The sequence below is a fragment of the Panthera tigris genome, chromosome C2, assembly GCF_018350195.1.
Source record: "Panthera tigris isolate Pti1 chromosome C2, P.tigris_Pti1_mat1.1, whole genome shotgun sequence".
Taxonomy (NCBI): Eukaryota; Metazoa; Chordata; class Mammalia; order Carnivora; family Felidae; genus Panthera; species Panthera tigris.
In genome coordinates this window covers 105,577,068-105,598,783 of record NC_056668.1, presented here as the reverse complement: position 1 = coordinate 105,598,783, position 21,716 = coordinate 105,577,068, and the positions used below count along the sequence as shown (strand labels likewise).

Here is a 21,716-nt window from a genome sequence, read left to right as displayed (position 1 = left end):
ACTTGACCTCTACCAGGTTATGTGGGGCCTTTGAGCTCACTCTCCCTGCCTCTTCTTTTCTACTTACCCAGTCTGCTCACATGCAACCAGTCCTTCAGGATACTGCTAAAATTACCCACCTCTTTGAAATATTTTCCAACGACTGTGATACATATGGCAATTTCTCCTTTTTCTGAACTTCTCTTGGGCTAGATCAAGAACATGGATTGAAGGGGGTTGTGGTGAATGGGTTGCATCTCACCTGCTAACTCAAGACAAATGGTAGTGACTCCTTAGAGCACCATCTTGAGAAAGATTCTTGAGCTACAGCTGGTCTCAGTGAGAAAGAAGATTGTCATTGACTAGGAATGTTAATCCTGCATGTGAGAAATAGCAGAAAGGTAGCATGTTCACATGCATTCTCCTACCTTGCATGGACATTAACTATTTTGTGTAACAGTCTTGGTTTGACAAAACAGTTTTAAATATCTAAGGCATAGATAAATTATCTTAATACTTGTACTTTTTTTTGTTGATGATGTTTGGTTATGTTATTGTTATTTTATATCTACTCAGAATTTGTTATGGAGATAGGTATAAGGGTGCTCAGTAAATTTATTTCTCTTGTTCACTCTTGCTGTTCCAAGTCTCTTTCTAGTATAATTTCTCTTGTATCTGAGGTATTCCTTTAGCAGTTCTTTAGATCAGATATATTAATGATGAATTCTCTTAGTTTTCCTTCCTCTGAAACTGTTCTCTAGAACACAACTGCAAAAACATTGAAATCTCTTTTCTTTCCTTTGTATACCATTTCTGTGAACTTTAGAACCTGTTTACGTGAGTGACAGTAAATGGCTTAATTGACACATACCAACTTAAGTGTTTACCTTCCCGTTAGAGTAAGCTCAGTGTGTATCTCAAGTCCTCAGCTGTTTAATATGTTGAGTGGATGCTCACTTATACTTGTAAAACTAACTAAAGAATCTTGAAAAAAGAATAGTACATTTAAAATTCAGTAACCATGCTACAGTTGTTTGTGCAAATGATTTGTAAGTTCTAGAGCATAATTTATTGCAAACAGGAGATAAAAACTTACTTGTAAAAAATACTGAACTGCAGTAACATAAGAATATACATTTTGAGCCAGTGATATGTAAGTTATTCTCCAATCAGGTGATAAATGCTGAGAATTCTAACCAAACTGGTAAGTTGAAATTGAGAATTCCGGAAAGATCTTTTTGGAACTTAGAGCTGATATTCTGTATGTTTCTTATTGGGATTAAAATGTAAAAAACATCAGGTAATTGAGAAATTATTTTTGTTTACTTTTTCAACACACTTTATCATTCTGCTCCTTTCAAAGAGATCAGGTTAGAATGTGCTTGTATCAGGATATACATGGTATTTTTATTGTATGCTAGCCATTGGGCTAAGCTTTTTATATGTATTTGTTATTTGAAAAGTAGACTGACTTTCATTTATAGGTATTACAGTTGGAACAGATTTTGAGGTGATTTAAATAGCTAACATCTGTAAGGGGCGCCTGGGTGGCTCAGTCAGTTGAGCGTTGGACTAGGCTCAGGTCATGCATGATCTTGTGGTTTGTGGGTTCAAGCCCTGCGTCGGGCTCTGTGCTGACAGCTCAGAGCCTAGAGCCTGCTTCGGATTCTGTATCTGCCCCTCCCGTTGCCCCTTTCTCATCACACTGTCTTTCTCAAAAATAAATAAACATTTAAAAAAATTTTTTTAAAAAGCTAACATCTATAAAGATATTTCTTGATTTTGAAAGTGGAATGCACTCATTGGTTCATTATTGGTCTGTCATATTGAATCAGTCTTTACTGAGTAACTTCTATATACATGCTGATTCTTTTTTTAATCCTGTATTTGAATTTAAGAATGAAAAAATTAGAGAAGATCCATAACTTGACAAAGTTATTTAGTAAGTAGTGGAGTTGGAATTTGAACCCATGGTTTTCTTAGTGATTATTTGAGATGGGAGATACAGATTTTTTTTTGTTTGTAAGTCAGGATTTTAAAAACCTTGTCTGCCATTACATAAAAAAAAAAAGACAACCTCATGTAGATTTTTGCTTTATGAAAGAGATATAAAATTGTGATAAGACTCTCATCATATAACTATAGGAAACTACAGCACAGTAATCTTTTAGAAGTGGATAATATACTTAGTTCATGACAAAAAAACCTGTAAAATTTTTTATTTAGGAATTACTCTGTTTTCCATAATGTGTGTGTATATTTTATATGGAATAATACATAAATATATTTAATCTTTTATTTGTTAAAGACTTGTTCAGTGAAATGATACTTAGTGCTACTTTAGTTAGTTACCTTCATTATGGTTTCTGAGTATTTTATAACTAAATACCCACTGGATTTTGACTTGCCTTATGAAATGGCTTTGATTTATATTTATTTTGTTAACTTTTCTACTCTCCACCTAAAAGAGTCACTTTTCTTTGGATGTCTTTTATTTATTTAATTTATTTTTATTTTTTTAAATTTTTTTTAACGTTTATTTATTTTTGAGACAGAGAAAGACAGAGCATGAACGGGGGAGGGTCAGAGAGAGGGAGACACAGAATCTGAAATAGGCTCCAGGCTCTGAGCTGTCAGCACAGAGCCTGACGCGGGGCTCGAACTCACGGACCGTGAGATCATGACCTGAGCCGAAGTCGGCCGCTTAACCGACTGAGCCACCCAGGCACCCCTTAATTTATTTTTAAACTGTTACTTTTTTTTTTATAGTCATATATTTGAGTTTCTTTTTTTTTAAATATATATAATTTATTGTCAAATTGGTTTCCATACAACACCGAGTGCTCATCCCAAAAGATGCCCTCTTCAATACCCATCACCCACCCTCCCCTCCCTCCCACCCCAAACTGTTACTTTTATAAACAAATCCATAATAGATTTCAGATGTAATAAGGAATGAGAAAAATCATTTACTTTTACTGGGACAAGCAAGTACTTTTTAAAAATTCAAACTTATATTTTGCAAATATACGTGCAAAATATGAAGAATAAGGAAGAATGCCTTCATCAGAAGGAATAGAGTTTTTCACAAATACTATTGTTAATTGTGACTCTTTGACCTGATTCCCTTAGACCATTATAAAACCTGAATTATCACTTTGGTGTAATATTGTTCCTAGTTCTAAAAAGTCTTTGTTTGTTTAGATATTTCCTGAGAGGCTATAAGCTTTAACATAGCAACAGTTTCTGGATTTAGAACATGCTTCCTTTGGCAAAATAATGAAATGTGTGCCACAAAGTTAAATTAGTATCCTTCTTTTTAAATTTTTTCTTGCCTGCCATGGTATGATTGATGCATGGCATCTTTATGCTCAAAAGAGACCTAATATTGGAGCTGACAGGTGCCACCAGGTTTATTTAGGACAACCTCAGCCTCATCCCAGTTAGTTTCAAAATGTCTGCCTCATACATGTTGATCCCAGTACTGCATTTCCTGCTTTAGAGCCTCATGTAATGTCAACATTACTATCTGTGCTGCCTCAACTACAAATTGGATGAACAGCCCGTGACACTTTTTCAATATTATTACATTAAACCAAGTGGATTTTGATTGATAACCTAATATTCAACTAATGCAAAACATCAATCATGGCAAGTATATTAATTATTTAATATTGCAGTCTAATTCAGAAATCGATGTGCTGCATGAGGGGAAGGGAAACTCATGGTTCCCAGAAGATTTAAGACAGGGAATGATTAAAAAAAGACCTGCTGTACTCCTGTGTGTTAGTTCGATACAAATCTTTATTCATTTGCCAATAATTTCTTCCCATTTTCCACTTCAAGACCATTTTATCAGTTTTGAGACCTATAATTGAATTAAGTCTGCTTTCAGCACAGGGCAAAAGGAGTTGCACAAATATTGATGAAGTCATGACAGGGACAACCCAAGAGACAGACCACTAAAGAGGACAGAGTTTATACCATTTGTTGCAAGATCCCTATGTCAATGTCTTGGATCTTGCCTCTCTATTTAAAAAAATTTTATTAAGACTTTTGGAGCCACTTTAAGACTTGTATTTAAATATGTATTATAGAAACAGATTTCTATAGTACGTTACAGTTTATAGTGTTCCTTCATATGTATTATCTTCTTTTTTCACAGCCCCCGTCTGCATTAGTAAGGCAAGCGTTAACAGAGTCTTCATATCATTGGTGGACAGTCTTAGCTCAGAGAAGTTGGATTGTTACCAAGCTCATGCAACTGTTTTGTAGTACAGCTTAAATTTGAGTTTAGGTATTCTGCTTCTGAAGCCAGGGTTATATATCATGCTGTCTTGTGTAGTGTTTATGTACTCATGATGTTTTATTTGTGTTGTTTTGAGGTGGCCACTTTTCCTTGTCTTTCTGCCCAAAGTAAGACTAAAGAAAATTGATTTTTATAGAAACCTTGTTGAAATTTTGGTGTCGCAATCTATGATACATATTAAATTTTAGAAATATGTAAACCTTCTGGACATAAATAAAAATTTCTTAATCTATTATGTCTTTTACTAGAATAGAATGTCCTTTTTCATATATATCTCTCTCAAAAAATATATATGTAGGTATGTTATTTGGAGGAGGAGTTGCTTAAATATATTTTGTCATGAAACTTACTACCCCAGTTTTCTTTTGGTTCAAATTTGCCTGATTATATCTTTTACTCTCCCTTTTTTGGAAACTTTTCTGAATCCTTTTGTTTTATGTATCTCTTGTAAATGACACATTGCTGGATTTTGTTTCTTACCCAATCTGAGAATCTTCTCTGGCATTTTGTTTCCACGTCATTTGGGTGAACTTTCTTTAGTTTTCTTTGTAGTCACTAATTGCTTAGAATACAATAATTACTATGTTCTAATCCAACCTTTACTTGCCTTGTCTGGTTGCTTCATCCTGAATTTACTTGTCTTCTTACTGTGTTACATTCTTTAGAACTTCTTTCAAATAATGTCTTTGTGTAGTGAATTTCCTGAAAGCTTGCATGCCGAGAATTTATTTTTTCTTCAATTTAAATAATAACTATTAGCAGTATCAAAATTACAGGTTCACAGTCCTTTTCCTTTAACACTTTGTCTTGGAAGTTCATACTCCATCGTTTATACTCCAGCAGTAGTGTTGAGACATTTGATGTCAGTGTTATTCTTCCTGTATGGAGAGGTATGCTTTTTCTTTCTGGAAGCTTTAGCCTTTGTTCTTGATCTATAGCAGTCTTAATTATCCTTATATTATGCTTTGCTGTGGATTTTCTCTGAACTATCCTGTTCACTACTCTTTGTACCCTTTCAGTCTAAGATTTTATATCTGGGAATTTTTTGTCATTATTTCTTCAAATATATTTTCTCTCCTATTTTGCCTTTGCTTTCATTCTAGGGTTCCCATATTATATAGATGTTGACACTTGTATTCTTATCTCTTATTTGTTCTGTCTTTTCATCCCTTTCCTGTGCCTTCTGGGAGAGCTACACCCAGTGTACCAGATCATCAGCTTATTCTCTGTAGCTATGATGCTATTGTCCTCGGAGTTCTTTATTTCAAACAACTGTATTTTTAAAATATATGTATTTTTAATATTTATTTATTTTTGAGAGGAAGCACGAGCAGGGCGTGGGCAGAGAAAGAGGGAGCGCAAAGATCTGAAATGGGCTCTGCGCTGAGAGCAGAGAGCCCGACCCCGGGCTCAAACTCATGAACTGTGAGATTGTGACCTGAGCCTAAGTCAGAGACTTAGCCTTAGACTGAGCTACCCAGGCACCCCCTCAAACTCCTGTATTTTTAGTAGCCGCTATCTCATATTGATTCTTCTTCATAACTGTTTATTTTGGTATTCAGTTTCTAAAAACCTTTTATCTTTAAAGATGTTAGTATGCTTACAGTATACTCTTGCCCAGTTTGTTCTTTTTTCCTCTGGATGAGGTTGCTCATTTGTTGTTTTTTTTATTCCTGTGCTTCTTCCCCTCAGAGGTCATACAGTTTACCTTATGGACTTCTCTTACTTCTTTGCAACAATCAGCTGCCTTGGCTAATAACTTTAGAGAGAGGGGTAAAATCTCAGATCTGACGTGTGCTTCTCTGGGATAATTTAAAAACTAGTGTGTGAAGCCTCTAGCATTGTACTCTGGCCTCTGTCAGCTACATTTTCCGTAGTGTCCTCATACTCCTTCAAAAACAAAATAGAACAAACCAAAACAAAACAACCACACACCACACACGTACAAACAACTCTTAATACTACTTTCCCACACAACTGCTCACTGTTGCAGTTGGCCTTGCTCTCTTGTGTGGAGTGGAGATAGAGTAGGGCCGGGTAGAACCTCTCAGGGACCTGAACTGGTTGCTACTGATTCTCCATTCAACCTTGTCTTCGTGTTTAGATGTCAGATCCTTATTAGTTGAATACGTAATCCGATGCAGGCACTGTATTGGGTGCTGGGATATAAAAATTTTACAGATGCAATCCATGTTCTCAGGGTGTCATTGGGACATTTTAGTGGTGTCAGTGGGAAAGTAAATAGGTATTAATAGTAAAGTGAGGTAAATTATGTGATGAGAACACATGGGAAGAGTTGATTAGTTTTTTTGTGAGGAAGGGAAAATGTTTCCTTGCCAGTATGGATTGCATCCTTAGGGATATTTTGTTGTTGTTGTTGTTGTTGTTGTTGTTGTTTTGTTTTGTTTTGTTTTGTTTTTGTTTTTAAGCTAGGTAAGGAAAGACTAGAAGAGGAGTATTTCAGATGGAGAGAGCAAGTGGTTTAGTGGTAAGGGAAGCCAGGTTAATAATTTCTTATGGCTATTGCTGTCACAGTCTTTGTGATGTAGCTTTGGCAAGATAACAGAGGGAATAAGTGAACTAGAGTGGAGTAGGATATTGTGGTTTTTAAAAAGGGAATGACATGATCAAGCTTACATTTTAGGAAGATCTTGCTGTATTACGGAGAATGAATTGACATGGGGCAAGGCAGGAGCCATCGGGACCCATCAAGAGGCTTTTGCAGTAGCCTGGGAGAGAAAAGATGATGGCCTAAAATAAAGTACGTACTCTGAGGATAGAAAGAAGTAGCTAAATCAAAATGGTAATTAAGGATGTTAGATGGCCAAGACTCTGTGGTTGATTACATTTGCTTACATTTGGTAGTGGAGGAAAGGGCATGTGTCAAGGATGATCCCTAGTTTTCATTCAGGTGTACTATTCAACATGCCTATTTCCTAAATAAGAATCACTTGGAAATAAAACAAAGCAATAGTCTCACCAACCTTTTTTTTTTTTTTAAGTTTATTTATTTTGAGACAGAGAGAGAACAAGCAGAGGAGGGGGAGAGAGAGAATCCCAAGCAGGCTCTGTGCTGTCAGCATGGAGTTCGGCATGGGGCTCGATCCCACAAATGGTGAGATCACGACCTGAGCCGAAATTAAGAGCTGGACGCTTAACCAACTGAGCCACCCAGGTGCCCCAAGAACAGTTTCTTATCCTTGATCCCAAAATGCAAATAGTTTAAAATACTGGGAGGTTTTCCCTGAGCTCGTAGCAAACTCAATTGATAGCAAAACCAACCCTGAAATGAAGTTATTCCTAGTCTTTGTTTATCCCACTTTGGGTGGACATTCGTGTTTCTTTCACAATTATTTATGTGGACAACGATGAGATGCTGCTTCAAACCCTGCTGCCAGTGTTACATGACATACAGTATACTCTCTATACCTTATTACGTTTCTAAAATCCAGAACATTCTGATGAAGGATGTCTAGTCCCAGTGGTTTCAGATAGTAAATTATGGACTTGTACTTTGAATCTGAGCAGTTTTTGTTCCTTTTGTTGCAGTGTTATTTTCTAATAAGAACCATTACGTGACATTGTAGCCATGGGGACAAAATGAAGTAGATGCATGTCATATAGTGCAAACTTCAAGTTAGACTGCCAAGTGAAGGTGCAAAACTGAGTATAGTAGGCTTCTGTTTGGGTTAAAAAAAAAAACAGAGAAGAAGAATGCATGTGTGCGCGCGCACACACACACACACACACACACACACACACACACACCCCTAGAATATCGTTAGAAAGACAAAGAGCTAATATCTGATTAAGAACTCGGAGTCAGTGGTGGGAGGAAGACTTAATTGTATTGTTGTGCGTGCACACACATATTGCACTGTCAGATTTTTTACTATATGCATTATTTTTTTGTTTAAATTTTAAGTTACAGTGACTGTATGAAAATGTCCTTATGAAAACATAAATATTTATTTGACTTCTAGTTCCAGTAAATGAATTAACTTGATAACAATAAAGTTAAAAATAATTATTTATGTACGTATACAATTAAATATCTCTACAATGTATTCCTGTCATTTGTCATTAGGACTGCATCCAAAGAATGAGTTTCAGAAATCCTTACATTTTTAAGCGTTGAATATATAGTATTGATACGATCGCCAGAAGCAGAAAGTAGAGAAGAGAATGGCTAAAGATGAGTCCTAATCAGTAGATGTTGTAATTTATTCTCAGTATGCCAGACTGGGCAGTGAGAGCAAAAGTTGGAAGCCATGAGTATAGTTTTCAGGCAGCAGATCTGAAGGGGAAAACGATAGGGAAATTTGGAAAGATTGTGTAGCAAGACAAAGGAAACAGATAAGTATATTTTTGGCAGAGAAAATTGGAGATAGAAATAAGGAGAAGAAAAGTAAACTTGGGGCCCCTTTAGAGAAAGAAAGAGGTGTGAGGGAAAGATTAAACATCATGAATGCAATACAGTTGTTGGATGTTTCATAATTATTTTCTGCAATGTAGTAGAAGTTATACTTTCATATTAAAAATACAAAGCTTGGTATTTATGATGGAATTAAAATACTACTTGGTCTGAGTGAAGAAATTCTAAGTCCGTTTGTCACTAATAAACTAGTATAAACCAGAATCAAGGGAAAAAATCCAATTATTAGCCACATTTTACCAAATATATATTTAAATTATCTTTGTTACTTAGTTCCATCAGCAGTCCTTTTACAGTGAAAAGCAAGAAGTTAAATATTTAAAATATATCATGATATTTGATGTTTGTGTCTTATTTGATGAGATTTTGTTTTTTACTATTACAACAGGTCCTGATTTGTAGTGCACTAAGTTAATAAAATTAATGTCAGGGAAAAACTTGTTAATATTTAGTTACTTAGCTATATAGTCACAAACGTATTCTTTATGTGTATTTTTTTTATATAAAAATGAAATCATTGGTGGATGGATATTTGATAAAGCAAAAAAAGTAACATGTCAATTGTAGAATCTAGGTGGTAGATAGAATCTGTATGAACATTTTGTAATAAATGTTGGGGATAACAAATTCTAATGAAAGAGCTAATGTGAAATAAATAGATGTTTTGTGAATAGTAAAATAATAGTACACTTGAGTTCCTTTTGTTCTCTGCTTACTGAAAAATCTGAAACATTCTGTTAGTAGATGACCAGTTTTAGTGGTAATACTATTAGATGTAAATAAGTTATTTGTTTCCTTTTGATGGAAATTGTTTTGTCCTTCAAACCAGTGTTATTGTGAACATTAGTGAAGATATATGAAAAAATCATAAGGTTTTATAAAACATATTTGAGGTAAATGTAAATTATGGCAGACAAGTGTTTAGCAACTATTTAGAACTTTTATTCTTCTATTTTAGGGAATCCGGAAACATCAAAGCTGGATTAGAACATCTGGTAAGTTCTAATTTTCTCTTGAACATTTGCATCATCTTTGATATCTGCATTCTAAATGAACACTTTTGAATGAGCTTTGAATACCTTGTATTGAGAAAGTCAACCATTTCCCAAAGGGTCAGCTTACTGTTATTATGTGAAGGCACTTACATTTTCATTTATCTTATCATTTCAAGGGAATTTGAAATTTTTTTAAATTACTTTTTTTTTTTTTTTGATGTAGAGATGAAATAAAATGGATGACAATCCTTGGATTGATGATTGCTTTAATTATAAACAAAAATGTTTGGTGTAGAATTTTTGGCATATCTTGATCTGACAAAAACAAGCTTGTGTTTTAAGAAAAACACAATCAAATATTGCATGCATAAATATGGTATGTTTTAGCAATTTAACGGCTTTGAAAGAAGGGCACAGCTTTGTTTTTCCTGATGTCTCTGCTTTATGAATAATGCATCGGTTTAAACTACATTCCGTTTTAGAATATAAAATAATTGAGTTGCAGAATTTTTGGTTTAAGTAAACATTTTTAAAGTACAGATGAAATTCAGACTGACTTAACCTTAGAATCTGTCCATTGATCAAAAAATTAGAGGAACTGTGTTATACCAGGTCCAAAATTCATTTAGCTCACCGCATTGAGTGTTCATTACAACATTAAGTAGTTCATTTAAACAGAGCATTATAAAGTCATGCTCTGGTTTCTGGTCAAATCCAAATGTTGAATAATTAATGATAGAGATTCTTTTGTAAATACAATCTAAGTACTTTTTTAATGCGAGACTTCATTCGTATATCATATTGTAGCTTTGTTAACTATTAATGTGCTTTTGTTTGCTCCCACTAAAACAAACAGTAGCAAGAGCCAGCTTCATTTTGACTTACAGTAGTTTTAGAGTTGGAAGGGGTTTTTAGTTTTCCTTGCAACAGCTAAAGAAAGCTGAGGAAAGCTAGACTTTAAAAAAATGGTCTTAATAAGTACAGATTAATTATTAAGAAGCTATATGTAACAACCTAGTTTAGAATATTTGAACTATACGTTTGTCCAGATTAGTAGTAAGTAAATAACACTGTTAATATTTGAAATTATTTCCTGAATCCCGGTTTGTCACTTCATAGTGGCATATATAGTTAGGAAATATGGACATTAGAATAAAAATGTTAATCTAAAACAAATTCCAGTATTGGTTGGGGGCTTACAACAAGGAAAAACAGCTACCATTGTGCCAGAATGAGCTTTTATACTCACTTATAAATTGTTATTTATTGAAAAGACTTCATATTTCTTGTTTCATATGCCTCAGTAAATAATAATTAATTTTTTAGTTTAAATTTTATATATTTTTATATTTACTAGTATGAACTCATCTTCAGTGATTATTTCATGCATTTCTACTCTACTTATAATCTTATTCAGCACTGGTTTTCTAACAGCCTTGGGTTGCCAGGAAAGCTCCCCAAAGCAGGTGGCACTCCAGACTGCCACTGCCCACTTTAATCAGAATGGTTTCACTTTTAGTTATTTTGTACATTTTTAAATTTTTAAAATAAGATTTTATTTGAAGAAAGAGTTTTCCAACTAAAAACGCTTAAAACCTTTGATCAAACATAGCTACTTATTAAAGTCAGGAGTAATTATTAATTATTCTTGATCCTGTTATATTTCATTCTCATCTGGGTCATACACATCAAATATATTTCAAAGATAATGTATTTTAGGATAAGAGAGGCAGGATTAATACAACAGGTAGTGAAGTAGATAATTTTAATGCATTTATTTAGATTGTTCAAAAGACTCTATAGCTTGACATTATAAAATTGACCCACTGACTGGGAACTATTAACAATAGCATGAATGTATTAACATGTAACATAATATCCTATATACACACACCTATATACATATCATACTGCCTTGTGCACTTCTGTCCTGTAAAGTCAGTGATATTCTTCAGAACTGCCTAGGATGGAAGTGAACTCAAGAATTTATTATTTGGGTGGCGTCCTGGTGGCTCAGTCGGTTAAGCATCCGACTTCAGCTCAGGTCATGATCTCGTGGTTCATGAGTTCGAGTCCCACATCGGGCTCTGTGCTGACAGCTCAAAGCCTGGAGCCTGCTTTGGATTCTGTCTCTCTCTCTCTCTGTCTCTCTCTATCTCTCTCAAAAATATAAAGATTAAAAAAAAGAATTATTATTTGAGCATTAATGAAACCTGTCTGTCTAGCAGCTATGGGCTCTGTAGGTTTGTGTCTCCTCAGTTTCCAGCTGAGAAGATACTTACAGCCCTTACCACCTAGCACTTGTAGCCCTTCTTTGAATTGGCTGTGTAGCTAAATACAATAGATTATGATCTTTAAAAGTATATGGTATAAAATTAAGAACATTCCACACGTGGTATTAATTTCTTTTTTATGTTTCCATCATTTTCTGTTTTTTAAAATTTATTTATATTATCATAGAGAATTAAAATTGTTCTAAGAGAGGGTAGAAGCCAGTATAAATTTAAGTAAGCTAAGAAAGGGGTCCTTGGCTGGCTCAGTCAGTGGAGCATTCAACTCTTGATCTTGGGGTAGAGATTGCATTAAAATAAGGTCTTTTATAAATAAAAAAATAAAAATAAATAAGCTAAGAAAAATGACATGGCATCATATTATACTTGCCACAAGGACACATACATGGTTGTACTACTATTGTATTCTGTGTTTATGGACTCTTCTTGTAACACTAGAAAGGAAAAAGGTGTGGGGAGAGAAAAGAGTAGGGTAGGTGGACTGCGTTGCCCTGGAATGTCTTCAAGGGCTGATCTCATTGATTTGTCACAATCTCTCAAACTCTCAATTCAGCCTTTGTTCTATCATTTCTTTTTTCCTGTGTTGCTACCTTCTCCTGGGAACTGTCCAGCATGTCATTCTTTGCTTAAATTTTTTACTGTATTGCCCAATCCTATTTTATTTTTCTTTTCACAAACTTGTCTGCTACTCATAAAGCCTGTGTGTGTTGAAAAGTTCTAGACAGGGTCTTTGAAGGTCAGTGCCTCATCATCCATTGGTGATTTTTGCCTGATGATTGTAAAATGGAGATTTTCTACTACTGCCTCCCATATTTAGCAGTCAGCATTCGACTTTAAGGAAGAGCCCACCTGTATTTCTTGTTTTCTCTATTTATTGTGAACAAGGACTCATGGATATTTATTTTATTAAATAGGTTATTTAAAAAAATTTTTTTTTTTAATTTTACTTATTCTTTGAGAGAGAGACACAGACAGAGACAGAGCGTGAGCAGGGGAGGGGCAGAGAGGGAGACACAGAATCCATAGCAGGCTCCAGGCTCCGAGCTGTCAGCACAGAGCCCGACACGGGACTCAAATCCATGAACAGTGAGATCATGGCCTGAGTCAAAGTCAGATACTCAACCGACTGAGCCACCCAGGAGCCCCTTATTAAATAGGTTATTATCCATTACTTTTCTAACTTATTTTGATGCTTCTTGTCCCAGATTTGTCCAGGGAGTATCCTTTCAAGATGGCTTTTGGATCGTTTCTACATACCCCATCTTTTTTTAAAAACACTTCTTTATTTTCTGGCACAACAAGATGTTCCAGGCTCATTTGAAACCTTCCCTGTCCTACTCATGGAATCAGCTATTTCTTCAAATTACCCTATTTCATTTTAGAGGGAAATGGTATTTATGAATCAAGGTCTGGATGTGTGACATGTCCACTGTCTCTGGGATTTCATTACTTCTTGGACTTTTTAGTCCTAGATTAAATAGATAGGTGGGTGGGTAGGTAGGTAGTTGATATTTGGGACTTAGGTGCTTAGATAGGTATTTTTTTTTAAGTTTATTTTATATTTATTTTGAGAGAGAAAGAGAGAGAGAGTATGTATGCAAGTGGGGGAGGGGCAGAGAGAGAGGGAGGGAGAGAATCCCAAGCCGACTCCACGATATCAGCGCAGAACCCAAGGTGGGAGTCAGTCTCACGAACTGTGAGATCATGACCTGAGCCAAAACCAAGAGTTGGACCCTTAACCGACTGAGCCACCCAGGTGCTCTGAGAGGTAGGTAATTTTAAGAAATTATGAGTCCGACTAACATCTCCAATTTCAATCCAAACCACAGAATTCTTCCTTGTTGTTCCTCATTTCACATTTGTATTTCCCTTTATTCACAGTGAGAACTGTGACTCCTAACAACACCAATACATTTACCCATTTGTTCAATTATGTAATACATGCAAAATAGTTTTGAAATTGCTACAATCATATCTTATGAAAGTTAAAACTTAATAGAGTTCAAGATTTGTTTCAAGAGTTTATTTCAGTTTATTTCATGTTTATTCAAGAGTTCTTTTCCCCCTTGAGTGTAGTTAGGTAATTCATTTGAAATATCATTGCATGCATGTGTTTCTGTTTGTATTCAATTTTAGGTGCCTTTGTCCCCATTCTTGTTGATTTAATTGTATGGTTGGATATGTTAACATGCCTCCAAAATTCAAAATATTATACCAAGTCAAAATACTATACATAATACATCTCTCAGAAAGCTGTCATCCCCTTTCTTTCTAGCTTGTTCTCTTCTGTCCTTTATAGGTGGCCAATTTTATTAACCTCTGATTTATTCTTCTTATGCATCTTCTTGTGAAATAAAGCATATATGTACATATATGTATATGTGTGTATTATTCCTATTTCCTCTGTCTTACAAAATGTAGCACATTTATTTTTTTGTACTTTGCTTTTTTTTTTTTTTCTCTCTGTCTTGGAAATCACTCCCTAATTACTGTGGGTATCATTATATTTACTATGTTTCTTTTTCTCTTTGTGTCTTCTTTATTAAGGGTATGAGATTTTAGCCTACTTATATGCCTGCCACACTTTAATAGATGCTGGCAGAGGACATGAGATTTCTGGGTCAGAGACACAGCTCTTGTATTACTAACAGCACCAAAGGTAGCACATAATACATGGTTATATAGGTTCCTTTTGACATACAAGTACCAAGGGGTGATGGTGCATACAGTGGGTTTGTGTCGTAGCTGAGGGAATATTCTTTAAGGAGCTGACAGAAAATTGGCCCAAACTTTGCCCAAGAGAAAAACATTACCTTTAGTATACTAATTTGGTAGCAGAACTGCCTGATCCAATCAAGGGGGAGTCTATATCTTCCAAGACTTTACTATGCAAAACATCTTTGAAAAGATAGTTCTGAAGAAAGGCTATTGGCTGATATAAGGTGTGCAGAACCTATGGAGAATTGTCTCTGAAGAGCTATTATTATTGTTATTGTTAAGTTAGAAAGGTTTGTGGTTTTTTTCTAGGGGTTACCTTTATATTTATATCTTTCATAATGTATAATGCTTTTACTATCCCTTATTCCTACTTAACCTTTTAAATGGCATCCCTCACTTCCCACCTGTTATCTTTGTAATAGCCAGTGCTCCTATTGTACTTTGCTTTCCTCATTTTCCTCCCATTTCTTCTTGTATTCTTGCTACTCTGTTGGAATACATGATGTTTGCATACTGTCTATCCATGCTGTCACCTTTTTTTAGAATCACCTCTAAAATTAACCGTATTACATATTTACCATCAGCTTGTTTGCTGATGTTTCCCTCCTTGTCCCCTGTTTTGTGTGTAACTCATCTAGTAGTATATTCTTCAGGACAACCTCCTGTGTACAGTATTCCTTGAGATCTTGCACATTCTAAGCTGTTTCTCTATGGTTTTACTATTTGAATGACAGTTTGACTGGACATAAAATCCTTGACTTATAGTTTTTTCCCTTGACTTTCTGGAAAATGTTATCCTGCTCTTGATATTTGTGGCACTAGCCTTATTTTCTTAACCTTGCGTATTACTTGATTTTTTTTTTTTTTTTTTTTTTTTTTGCCTTGAGGCATTGCCATTTTTTTCATTGTCCTTGTTTTACTAGGATGATTCTCAAAGTTGATTATTTCTGACTACTTTTGGGTTTTTGTTTTCATATGTAGACCTAAGTTTTCTCACTTCTGGAAATAACTTTTTGGATTATAATACTAAATATTAACTGTTCCATTGTTTTGTTTTCTTTTTCAGGGATTCCAGTTATACATGTTTTCTATATAATTATATATAGAATCTTTCTTTGCTCATCTATTTCAGTCTTTTTGAGTCTTTGTACTACTTTACTTTGTTTTCCAACAACTAAGAACTAGTTTGCCTGGTTTCATTTACTATTTCTTTGCAAATTTTCATTCAAATTTATTCTTCCTTGGATACCTTATAATTTATTCTTCACTTCTGAAATAGTTTTTCTTCCATATCTATTCTTATTTTTTGAATATCTGAATGTTCTTGGTTTTCTTATTGTTATTTGTCCGAATAAGCCTTGTACTTTGGGTTGATTTTAAGGGAAGAGTTTTTATCTGTTGAAATGTTTTGATTTACATTTTCTGTTTACTGATTCTTGTAATAGCTTTATATGGGGTTTATTTGATTTCTTTCCTCCTTTCCTTTCTTCCTTTCTTTTGAAAATTCTAGACATTTTGTAGACAGGGCTCCTAGTTCAAGGGTACCTGCTTCTGTAGTAAAACAAATGTATTTTCTTTAATGGCCAATGGTGGGGTGTGGCAGGGATGAAAGGGTTGGCATGTTTTATTTCTGTTTAGCTGTTTGTTTCTTCTTACTTTCTTCTTTCTTGTCACTGTCACGTATTTATCTGATTTTCTCCGAGAAACAGTGCTTCCTGAGGCTGCCACTTCAGTTCCACTCACTTTCAAGCCCCTTCCCTCTAGCTGGTGCTATGGTAACACCAAACCCTAGATCTGTGTTCACTATTTTGGCACTTTAGTGTTGTACTTTGTTTTCCTGGGGATTTTTTGTTTGTGCTTCTAGTTTATGTATTAAACTTATGATTCCTATCAGGATGGGGAGGGCTCTGTGAACATTTTTACCTCAAAGAGAAATTCATAATGGAAAATGTTGGAAATCAGTGTTGAGTAGACTTTGAATCCTGAGTAGTCCTCCTATGGGAATCCTGCAGGAATTGTCAGCAGAATTAAACACAAAACATCTCAAAGAGCTCAGTGACCATATCTATTTAAAGACTTAGAAATGAGTGAATACACTGGTTATAATGTTATGCTTAGATTTCATAATTAACTTAAGTAATACTTTTTATTTGGTGAAGAAGCCTATACAAATTAAAGACCTCTGGTTATGATCCCAATATATGTCTGTTAACACAGAAGGGCTGAAGGAGTGGAGGTGGGTGGTTATTAGGTGATGTTGCTCCTGGCTTTTTTTTTTTTTTATTTTTATTAATGATGCTCCAAAGGTGTAGAAAATTAACTCTAAGCTCCCTTCTGCTATGTCAGAGGGACCTGACTCCATATTTTTCTACCATCTTATGTTTTAAAATTCTAGATAATGCAGTGAGTAGTTATTGAACTACTTAATGGGGACTAAAACATTTACTGTTTAGAGTGTTTTTAATGCAGTCATGTGGGATTTCTACATTTTAATTTTTATAATTATAGAAAACATACTGTAGATAAAGTGTTGCCATTTGATTACAATATAGCTATTGTTTCATTAGCAAACTATAAAAATAATGCTATCCTTTTCTCTGGGAAGAGGCATTGAGATCAGAATATGTTAGGTTGAGCTATGTGAAAAATTGTCACTTTTTTTGTTCAAAATAGTCTGTAGGTTGTTTCAGACTTGAAAGGACTACTGTGCCGTGCCCCCTTTGGCGGGGAATGAAGTGAATTATCCTGATCACTATGATGTTTCTAAGGCTCCCCGTGTTCACTTTTCTGAAGAGTCAAATAATTGGAGGTGGGGGGACATGTGATTTCAGTCAGTCCTTCACTTTTTTGAACGTGCGTATGAGTCTCCTGGAAATATTGTTTATACTCAGGTTCTGATTCTCTGGGTCTGGGGTGGCACTTGAGATTCTCCATTTAGCAAGCTCCCATGAGAGAGATAAAGCTGCTAGTCCAGGGGCCACCAGGAAGAAAGGTACATTGAAAGGCATTGACTTGAAAGACCTGTATCCAGTGAACAAGGTCCTCTGCATGTGATGAAGAATCTAGAGGCTTCCCCCATATACCCATTGAGTATGATTCTGCAGCCTATAAATGATTGGTTGGTGTTCATAAACCCAGACAGATGGACACTCCACAGGTTTATACAAGGACAAAAATTTGTTGTCTATCTCTGCAAGAGTAACAGAGGGACCATTTTTTTTCTCCTTTCTTTGATTCCAGATGTTAAGTTCTATATTTCAGGGCTAAAGCTGGACACTAGGACTAATAATACCTTGCTCAGTCTTAGGTAGAAAATTAAATAAGTGATGATAAATCTTTTAGTAAAAAGGGTTACAAGTGTTTACTACTTTAAGTGGGATTTGCTTTCTATTAATAGTTGAATAGTGAAAGAACTCTGGAGCCATACCTGTGGGTTTTTTCTCCCCACAGAGGTCTCATTTATGTTTCTTATATTGTATAACATTTGAGAGTGATGACCTACTTGTCCTTGTGGTCAGGTAACACAGTCTGACCATTTTAAGTGTTGAAAAGCAACTGTCATTAATAGCTTGTTTAGCCCATCAGTGGTTTGTAGAATATAGTTGCTGCTTGCCAGAAATGTAGGCAGGCCCATTGCTATTATACCTGCTCATCAATAATACTACTAATCCTAATAAAAGCCCTTTCCTCTTTGTTTTAGGTTGTTTTGCATAGAACTTGGAAACAAAACTGCTGTAGTTTAGTTCACAGACTGATAATTTTATTTAATACAAGGATAAACACAGTTAATGTAGTATTGTCATACTTTTGAGGATTCAGTTGACATACAACATGAACTAGAAAATGCAAACAGAAGTTATAAACCCTATTCTAAAGTCACTTGTCTTCCATCTGTTACATCTTTAAATATCTGTTTTATTTTAATATTTCCCCACTGTGTTCTGAAAAAATGTTTCTGACATTTGTCCAAATGAGTTTGAGAATATAGTTATCTCAAAATGCGCTGACATTACTGATATAGTCTATATATTTATTAAACACTGATGAAAAATATTTATTACCTCATATAAGGACTTCAGCATAATAGATCCCTCTCCTCCCAGCATTTTAATTTATTTTTCTTACCTAAGCCAATATATATTTGAGGTTTAGGGTAAATGTGCATATTAAAACTGACACTTTCTTCAAACGGTGATCATGAAATAAAACAGCATGAAGTTTTTCTTTTTGGGAGATCAATTTCATAAATCTTTTCTTTTAACAAATAAGTGTGTCTTATGAATGTGTGAAAATTAAAATACCTTTAATGTGGATTAAATGTTAATGTCATATTACTGTCATGATTTCTTAGGCAGTTTACAGGTCTTAAGTCTGAAGACTGGCTCACATGCTAGTCAGAAACAATGCCATTGCCACTGACATGTCTCTGACATGTTTGGATCAGTTACAAGTTTATTAAAAATTGCTCCTTCAAAGAGTGATTAGTAAATATTACCCAGTTGTCCAACAGAATGAACTTGGGCCCTTTTTCTACCCTCCCTCCGTCCCCTCTCTTCCAAAGATCTGTTGTTACATTTTTAAGACATAATGGTCCCAGGAGAAAATGGTGGCCAGTTATCTTTAAAAAAATTAATAAATAGATAACAAGATGTCCTGCAATTTTCATGATCTTACTAATAGTCTCATATATATGTTTAATCTAGATAAACTTCATTTTTTTTTAACTTTTATGCACATGTGCTTGTTAAAGCTTTATAGAATAAAGTAAATATTCTAAGCGCATTAAATCACCTGCCCCCGCCGACCCCAACTTCCCATTACTGAAAGTCAGCCCCTCCTGAAGCCACCAGAGTAACTGAATATTGTATTATTATTATTTGTGTTATTATTATTATCATTTGTATTCTAGTTTAGGACACTGTAGGTTCTGCTTCATTGCAAAGAATCCCACAAGGTACCTGGTAGTTATTTCACGGCTTTCTCAGGATCTAAGATCTGTGACTAGAGAGAGACAGCTAGCAGCAGAGGCAATAGGATTGTTTTCTGTTTCTCCCATCAAAGCATTAGGAGTTAAGATGGAGGGTGTCTTTGTTACAGTGGTATCTTTGGCCACACTCATTACCATTTGCCACAGATTCATAGCATCTGTATTTAACTTTAACACACACAGAACGAGGAGTCAGGAGAATCTGATTTTACTGTTTGACCTCTAGCAATGCACACAACCTCTCTGTTTTACTTTTTTCATTTACTCCTTATTAATGGGATGTTAAAATGGTGTGTGAAAATTTATAGAAACAGACTTTCTACAAGTATATCATAATTACTGTAGAGAAATAAAAAAATCTTAACTTTTCTAGTTATATAAATAACTTCGGATTGCTAAAAACAATGTCTCATTTCTAATATGCTTACAGTGAATTGTGAGAAAATGTTGTACTTTATCTACTCACATCCTCTCCCTTTAAAAAATTTTACTATACACTTAAAAAATTTTAAAGTAATACATGTTCATTGTAGTGGGTCAAAACTGATAAAAAAATGAATGTATCTTCTCTTATCTGCCACTAATCCAGTATTGATTTAGTACGCATCTTTCTATACTTTTTTCTCTTCCCAGATATACTTACACATTTATTACTTAACTTTTTTGTTTACTTATAAACAAAATTATGATATTTTACAACTTGTACTTTTTGTTTAGTGGTGAATACGATGTGTATATATACACACATGAATCTGGTTTTTGCTAGAAATCCCTGTCAAAATATTGGAAGTTACTACTATTACCATTTTATTTCAAACATTCATAGGGGAAGTTTGAGGACTACATAATTTGCATTTTAAGGAGTCAGTGCAGATTTAATTTTATTGCCGCTCTTGGTTACCTCTATTATAGTGAATGAAAGAACTAGCTTATGATGAAATTTACAGTGATCGATAGAGGAAGGAATGGGTTACTTTATTAAAGAAAATGCTACTTGATATTTGCAAAAAACAATAAGGAAAGATAATTAGATTAGAAAAGGAACAAATGACATCTTTAAATATTTTGCAGACTTATTAGAGGCTAGTATTTTTAAATTTGAAATTTTGATGTAACTGAGTGATATATACTGCAGTATTAAATCTTGGTATTTACTGTATCATATAATTTATTTCTTTGTTGACCCTACCCTTTGAATATTCAGCTTTGTATTCTCAGCACCTCCTCTTGCAAATATTAAGTATTTATTGAATTGTTTTGAAATTGAAAGACAAGAAAATTGACATATTATTTAGGAAAGTTATCACAATTTTTTAAAAGAGGGGATGGGTTCAGTTTATTTTTTAAGTTTTTTGTAACCAGTGGAATGAATGGAAAAAAATCAGATGCTGAAAGCTTGAGCTTCCATTGGAAATCATTAGGAGCTTCTCTTCCATGATTTGGATATATATATAGTCTTTTGACTGAGTATGTATGAATATTACTGCCCAGGAAAAAATTACTTTTGCTTAGTGTTTTTACGTGGAAAGTTAGCCAGAGTGCTGTAGAAGCACTGTTTTAGGATTGGGTGGACTGGGTCCAAGTACTGGCATCTAACCATTAGAGGATTCGGTTTGTTCATATGTAAAGTAAGAAATATGAACTAGATAATTTCCAAGGCTCTTTCTAGCCTCAAATATATAAAAATCTTTGTATGTTTAGCATATAAAGTCTTGTGTGCTTGAGACACTGCCTGCTTTAGATGACAAAGTTAATTGAGATTGATCAGAATGTACTTAGCTATGTATTGCTCTATTAGAGAATCATAAACAATTTATGTATATAAAATTATGTGTAGATAAATAAAGTTTATTCAGAATCATTTTTGGGTCGGGTACCATATTATTTGTTGTAAGTATTTTAATAATATTTATGCTAAGAAGAGTATGATAATATCTCAGCAAATTAAAATTTAAAGGGCACTGCTAATAGAGAAAACATGTAAGGGACAGTTTCAGATAAA

The 21,716-nt window shown here is 34.4% G+C and overlaps 1 protein-coding gene across 1 annotated transcript in view; it reads left to right on the top strand.

The window, feature by feature from the left end:
• The window catches only part of RSRC1 (arginine and serine rich coiled-coil 1), a 253,796-nt gene that overhangs the window by 189,759 nt on the left and 42,321 nt on the right, over positions 1-21,716 (top strand). Inside the window, exon 5 of the mRNA XM_042956775.1 lies at positions 9,682-9,718. Within this exon, the coding sequence (XP_042812709.1) occupies positions 9,682-9,718 (37 nt within the window). The remainder of the gene's footprint in view (positions 1-9,681; positions 9,719-21,716) is intronic.